The following is a 7,323-nucleotide window of genomic DNA, read 5'->3' as shown; positions in this document are numbered from 1 at the left end:
TGTGCAGGCAAAGACATTGGGGCCTGGGCCCAGCCCTGCCCTGGCTCAGCAGGTGTCCAGGCGGCTACAGCCCCTGCCCTGAGGAAATTTAGAAGGAAATTACTTTTTTCCCAGGACAAAGGGCAGATTTGCCCCTGTTCAGGAGATAAGGGAGCAGAACCGGAAAAAAACTTTTTCCTCTCGGCCCAGTCCCTTGCAGTCACCAGGTCGATGTCTTGGAAGTCCCATGGCCAGTCGAAAGTGGTGCGTTCCATTAGAAAATGTAACCTTATTTATCCTGACGGTGGTTTGCATTTGAATGCGTCCTGGAATTACAGGGGGAAAGAGGAACAGCACAAGCCTGGCCTCCCTCTGCTTATTACTCAGTGGCCGAAATCCCACAGAGAAAACCTTGCCCGAGGCAAAATCTAACCAGCATTCAGTGAGCAATCCGCCCATACATCCACCGTCTGCTCTGCGTGCGAAATAGTCTAGCGACTTAGCACGAAGTTACACACTAGTTTTTCAAATGTTATGCTGTTCAATTTCACAAGAAAACACTGTTTTATCGTTTAATGGAGTTTTAATTTCTAATAATCTCTGGAGTTTAATTTTTCTTATTTATTTTTATATATTTAGTTTAAAACGGTCTGCCATTTCGACCTTAATTAAATGCTTAATCAAACATATTTTGACCAACTACCAAATGGTCGAGTAGTAAAGCCACATATTTGATTAAAGCCGAGTGTTACTGTGATATGCCAAGTGAGCTTCTCGCTTCTAAGCATAAGTTTAAATTTCTGAAAAAAATTTATTAAATTTAACATATGAACTTACTAAACATAATTTATTAAATTTATATTTTACTATTTATATGTTGTTATATATTACATATTATATAAGCTTATAATTTATATTTTATCAATTATTTTAAATTTTATTCTTAAAATTTCAGTATTCAAATTTTAAAAGTCCAACATGAGAAGTGCAGGGTCAGTAATTCCTCAACACCAGAAGCTGCTAGGTGGACTCCGGTCACTACTCCACACGTGTCACCTAATCCTCTGCTAGGTGGCACGGCTGATGTCACCAACTTGTTAAAAACATAGCGGATATAATGCAGAAGAAAACTTTTCAGCAACATGAATTCTGGAAGGTATTTTATCCTTAGGGTCCGTAGCTTAGGCAAAGCTTAAGCCCCTTCTATTCAGTTGAAAGAGCTTAGAAAACTATAACAATAATTTCAATAATTAAAATATGTATTTGACATTTTTGGTTTCAATTTATCATAACAAATTGTGAGGAATTTCCAGAGAGGGCTTTTCTTAAAAAACTCCAGGTCTAAATGGATTTAAATAATTACAAGTTGAATGCAGTTTTAGAAGTTTATTTTGTTTAATGTTACTAAAGGTAACAAAATTCTACAAATATAATAAGAATTATTATGAACTGTAACTTCAGTTATTTGCCAAGGTTCTTTGCAAAGGGCATCACTCATCCCTGGGGAAATGCAAATCAAATCCGCAGTGAGATGTCACCGGCACTGACTGGTCAGAATGGCCGTCATTGCAAAGACAGGTGGCAGCGAGAGCTGGCAAGGCCCGCTGCACCGTTGGCAGGAGCGTCCTGGGAAAGCCAGCATGGAACAGCGTGCGGGCTCCTCAAAGAATCAGAACTGCACGGCACTGCCCCGTGGGAGCAGTGCCGGCCTGGGACTCGGAGGGGCGGGGAGCCCGACGCGGCACCCGGTCAGAGGGCCTGAGATGTCTCTTTGGGAGGAGGTGGCTTCCCTGGGTGGACAGAGGCAAAGGGGAGGCGCCGACAGCTGGGATTATAGGTTCCGGGGACGGCCTGGTGGCCAGCGGGGCGGTCCGCGGGGCGGCCCCTCGCTGGTGGCAGCAGTCAGCCCAGCGCTGTGGCGGTAGAGCCCGTGGAGCCCGGGCTGGGGGCCGTCAGGGCGTGGAGGACTCGTGTCCAGATGCGGGCAGCCGCGGGCGAAGGCCTGGTCACTCTGGGGGCCAGCGCAGGGGACGTGCCGGCTGGGGCCACAAGGAGGCGCCTGTAGCCCAGTCCTGGCCTCCTGACCGCTCGGCCGGGACCCGCCTCTGTCCGCGGCCGCAGCTGGGGCCTTGGCTTCTGGCCCCTCCCTTCCCAGCCAGCGATGACTTTTTGCTTCAGCTTCGTGTTCCGCGTGAGGGTCGGTGGCCGTGAAGGTCAGCCCCACCCAGTGGCCTTCAGGAGGTCCTGCCCCAGGGGGCTGGACGAGACGTGGGGGCGGGAAGGGGCTGGCCGGCGTTAGGGTCCTCTGGCCGAGGAAGGGGGCAGCACCCTCGCTGGTCTACAGCACAAGAAGGGGGGCACTGGGCCAATCCCCGGCCCCTCCCCGCTCCCCGCCCTAACCTCCTCCTCTTCTGTTCGTTTCGCTCCGGAAGACTTACCTCCCGCAGCCGGCCATCTGCCCCGACTCCGTGTACAAGCTGATGCTGAGCTGCTGGCGGAGGGACACCAAGCAGCGCCCCTCGTTCCAGGAGGTGCACCTCCTGCTCCTCCAGCAGGGGGACGAGTGACGCTGTCCCGCCTGACCGCCCGGGCGCCCACGAGACCTGCTGCCCACCCGCACCGGGCCACCTGGACGCCGAATGGACCCGAGGAGGAACCGAGGCCTGCTCGCTTTTCTCTCTCCCTCGTCCGCCTCCACTCACTCCCCACTCTCCACCCCTGACCCATATATACGTTTTTTACATTAAAGAACTAAAAAGGAAAAAAAAAAAAGAAGCCTAGGGCAGATAAATTCTAGTAAGGACATCTTCCTTGATAGACCAAAGTGTCGAGAACGAAGGCTAGGTCGCTTAGGTAATTTATGAAGGTTAAGCACGCTGTGTCTATAAATGGGCAGATTCTACAATGCTTTTTCCATGTCACCTTAAAACAGTTCTGGAAAGGAAAACTTGAAGAGTCTTGATGTCTTAGGGAACATGAGATCAGGCTTAGGGAAGACGCTGGGCGAGTGGAGACTCGGGACGGAAGAGTTTCAGTAACTAGTCACGGACGGCTGTGCTCCCCGAGTGGGCCTCCGGCCCTGTCCCTTCCCTGTCACAGCAGATGGCACACACTTGAAAAACCCCAGCTTCTTGGAGATAGGTGTTTTGTTCCTTCATGGGCGGAGGTCAGGGCTGAGGTCTGTGCGCCTGGGAGATGTGTGAAGGAAGGAGCATGTGCCGCAAGTCGTAGGAAGGGAAATTGTCATCACAAAACAAAAAACCCCACGTGCCTCCTGCACGGGAGTCTCAGGTAGAGAATGGGCCCGGGGAGAGGCCGGTGGAGGCCGGGTGACCGGTGTGGCGGTCATGTCTGCAGCACGTGCTCCTCCGTATTGTGTAAGGCGGTCTCTGGTGTGTGTTTGGTGAGGGCCTGGATTCGAGTCTAACAACTGGCGTTTCGAGAGCTGGATCCTGGCCCCTTGGCTCCCCTCCTCCAATCCTCGGCCATTTTGATGGGAGCCCTCGCTGGGGCCGGCACCGGGCTGGATGCCTCAGGCCTGTGTGTGCCGTACGTAGCCAGAGGCAGGCATGTAAGACAGGTGGGCTGCCCCCGAGGTGGGGGCCTCTGTCACCGGACAGGCTCAGAATCAGGCTGAAGAACTCGGGAAGAGCGATGTAGGCTTTGGGACACAGGAGTGGTGTGAGATGGCACTGGATGTCCTTCTGCACAGGCCAGGAGGACACAGCCACCCACCGTGACAGCTGAGTGGACACATGGCCTCGGAGGTGCTGTGACCAGCAGAGAAGAAAGCCTGAGGCTCTGGCTTCAGGACTCATGGGGACCCATGTATGTCGAGGCCGAGGCCCCTGGGAACAGGCTCTAGCATTCACACCCCATGGGTCCTCAGACTCGGTGGGAGCAGGAAAGGGACCCCTCAAGTCTCGTTGAGGACAAACCGGGAGGGATGGCAGAAGTGCTTCCCCAGCTTGGGAGGACCGGCCTCGACCCCTCGACTCTATTTTCGTGGCCCTCACACGGCCCCTTCGGGCACACAAATGTGTCCCCTTCAGCCTCCAGCGTGCTCCAGGCCACCGCAGAAGCTCCCAGGCCCCCTCCCCCACCAGCGGCCTCCCTGCTGCGTCCTGGGGCGCTGGCCCCGTTCTCTCCGGGATCGGCTGTGGAAACGCCACTGGTTGGGTGGCAGGAGAGCAACGGTCTGCGAGCTCGATCCTCTCCCCGCGTCAGCCACGCGCGTCACCTTGGGCCAGCCACTCTGCCTCCCGGACTCGGCCTTCACCTATAAGACGGGGACGTTGCACCAGGAGGCCTTGAAGTCTGTCTCCGCCGGTTCTGATACACTCGGCGCTCGGTGGGTGATGCTCTGCAGCTGACCTGGACTCTGTCCTCTGCCCACGTCCCGCCCTGAGAGCCGCGGGTGGCCGAGGAGGTCACACAAGGCGTCACGAACGGTGCTAGGGGCTCGGGAGTTCACTTCATGCTTCTGTATCTGCTGTCCCATGTGACGTGCAGGGCCAGACACGGGGACCTGCCACGCTCCGCTCTCAAGGCCAAGGTTAACGCCAAGTACCATTCAGCCCCCAGAGAAAGAACGAACAAGATCTGCACGAGGGCTTGGCTCAGAGAGCCAACTACGGGGCTGGGCAGTCACCAGGGGAGTCGGCGACGGGCGTGCTGAGCACCGGAGGGCCAGTGGCACGGGCCCCAGTGAAGCAGGTGTCAGCTCATCCGTCGGGCAGGGAGTGAACCCATCCCTTTCCCTCCATTCAGGCCCTTGTGGGATCAGAGGCCCCAGACTACAAGGTGGGGGCCCTCGGCCTCTCTCAGACCACGTTTCAAATGCCGATCTCGCCTGGACCCTCCTCACAGACACACTGAGAAGTAGTGTGTAACCTGGGCGTCGCACGTCCCAGCCGAGCTGACACGTAAAGTTGATCATCGCCTCTCTCCATCCAGGCCGCACGGGACTGCTCGTGGCAGGAGGAGGGAGATCCCCCTCCACTTCTGGCACCCCCTCCCTCACTTCTCACGCTTCTGCCTTGAGACACTGCGTTAACACATCCTGCAGAACAGAATCGCGTTTAAAGCAAACCTCGTGTGTCTGGGTTTCCCTGGCCTTGAGTCACAGTGGCAGTCTGTCTCAGCGGCTGGCAAAGCACATCGTCGCACGCACTCAGCCCGTTCTGGGGTGAGGAAGTCCTCCCGGCACGGAGACTGTCGTGTTACAGATGCGGGGTGGCCTTCCGGCCTGGCCATGAACACAGAGTTTGCACCACGAACCCCAAGGACCGGCAGAGCGCATGGTGAAGGCTTGGCGTGCAGTTTGCAAGCAGCCGAAGTCCGACTCGGAAGGACGAGCTGGCATCGCTTGGGGGGGGGGCCCCGGGGGCCGCGGGCGTCTCCTCTGCTGCAGCTTTGCTCTTCCTGAGCTGTTTTTGTCCCGGCGATGGTTTGAGGTGGTGGGATTTAAAGGTGCATGTTTGCTGGTCGATGTGCTGGCGGCTGGGCCGGAGTCGACCGTGCCGTCCAGACACGTGTACTCGGGAGGGCCGGGGAGCGGGAGGAAGCACGGGGTGGAAGGACGCGGTCTCAGCGCTGTGGCAAGGTCCCTCGCGGGCGCCCGAGGCTGGGTGGCGGCGCTCTGTGGGGGTGGAGTGACCGAGAGTAAGGACGTGCATGTGGCCGAGTGGCAGGCGGTGGGCGGGAAGGCTGCTTCAGGAGGCGGGCAGGGCGAGTTTGGGGGTCAGGGGAGCCAGGCGGAAGCCGGGCGCTGCCGAGAGTCCATTCTGGAGACGGATCTGGGACAGCGCGGGGAAAGTCTGCGTCGGGAAGATAGAAGATGAATATGAGTGGAGAAGAGAGAGATTCTGGGTGATGGATGTTATTAAAACGTGTATTGAAAGTGAGGTCTGGGGCCGTGTCGGAGCGAGGAGGGAGCCCGGCAGGGTTTACGGAAGGGGACGCTCCTCCTGAATGTGAAGCACACACGCACCCACGGGGCGGGGGGACCTTGCGTCTCACAAGAAGGTGGGGACCGAGCAGTTTGAGTGCCTCGTGTCCGGGCTTTGGTGCCGGGAGGAAACCGACTCTGCCAGCACCGGGCTCGGTTCCCCCAGTGCTGCCTTGGAAACGAAGACCGAGACCCGGGGCGTTCCTGGGGCTTCAACTTTCGTGCCCCCTCCTCTCACGTCTGTCAGCAGAAGGCCACAGGGAGCCGGCGGAGCAGCAGACTTGAGTCAGACGGACTGCGTCCTGTCCAGCACCCACGGGTGCCAGACTCCCGCAGAGAGCCGTGCCACAGGCTGAGCCACGCGTTTTGAGTGGAGAGCACAGAGGGGAGAGTCAGAGGGACGAAGAGCCATGGAGACGTTCCGAGGAAATACTCTGAAACCCAACAGTAGCATCTGTTTTGCCTAAAACTATAAAAGAGGAAGAAAATTACAGCTCAGGCTTAGCTCGCTCCCAAAATATGGCTATTAAGTTTTTGATCCTAAGCTGAATTTGTGGTCCTGACATCTTAGCCTTTCAGTAACACCTCCGACCTCTGACCTCTGGCAGTGCACATGGCCGGGCCCTCAGTGTTTCTGTAAGTTGCAGGTCCTTGGCCTAGGCTGGGAACTAAAATCTAATGTTTTTATGGGAGCAGATGGAATGTCTTTCCCATCTGGTCAATGTTTTGGAACGCTGAACTGACAGGGAATGAGGCCGGCATGGTTAATGGGACTGGATTTCTGGCATTTCGAGTTCTCTACGACAAAGAGGTGCATTGCTTGCTGGCACACGGGGGTGGGGCAATTGTTTTGTCGTTTATCCTTTTTTAAAGTTGTTATTTTGAAATACTTTAAGAAGCTGCAAAAACAGTACAGAGCGGCCTTTCCCTAACAGCGGCACAAAGGGTTTGCAGAGACTGGGGGCGGGGCTGGGGGAAGCACAGTGAGCTGAGGCTGTCCCTTGGCCTGGAAGCTGTTTTCTTGGACAGAGGCTTGGCACTACCCGCGAGTGGGAGGACTTGGCAAGTGTGTAATCCAGCTGCTCTGACTGTCCCGGGTGCCCTGTTGCCCTCCCCCGTCACCTGGCAGAGCGGGGCGGGGGCGCCTCCTGTGAGAACGAAACATCTGGGCTGCTGTGCAGGCTCTGGAGGACCTCGTCAAGGGGGAAAGAGCAAACGGACTTAATTTCTGCTTAAAATTATCGTAGTCATTCCAAAATAGAATACGTAAAAGTTCTCTGTATTAGAAAAAGACACGATACCAATTGTATATTTTCTTTTCTTTATTTATTCTCTGTAAGTCTGTCAGATGATAAATTGTAAATAACAATGATTAAAGAAATATGCTACTGATA

At 55.4% G+C, this 7,323-nt stretch overlaps 1 protein-coding gene across 5 annotated transcripts in view; it reads left to right on the top strand.

The window, feature by feature from the left end:
• Positions 1-7,323, top strand: part of DDR2 (discoidin domain receptor tyrosine kinase 2) — a 46,774-nt gene extending 39,451 nt beyond the window's left edge. For 2 of the 5 annotated variants that reach the window (XM_039839823.1, XM_039839824.1), the window contains exon 17: positions 2,412-7,323. In XM_039839823.1, coding sequence (XP_039695757.1) covers positions 2,412-2,546 — 135 coding nt within the window. In that variant the 3' untranslated portion in view covers positions 2,547-7,323. Of the gene's footprint in view, positions 1-114; positions 738-2,411 lie in introns of those variants that run through there. The other 3 variants (XM_039839821.1, XM_039839819.1, XM_039839820.1) reach the window with 3 other exon arrangements.

This window comes from Pteropus medius, unplaced genomic scaffold (assembly GCF_902729225.1).
Source record: "Pteropus medius unplaced genomic scaffold, Ma_sr-lr_union100, whole genome shotgun sequence".
NCBI lineage: Eukaryota > Metazoa > Chordata > Mammalia > Chiroptera > Pteropodidae > Pteropus > Pteropus medius.
The sequence above is the reverse complement of the archived record's forward strand: the minus strand, read 5'-3'. Positions and strand labels throughout refer to the sequence as shown.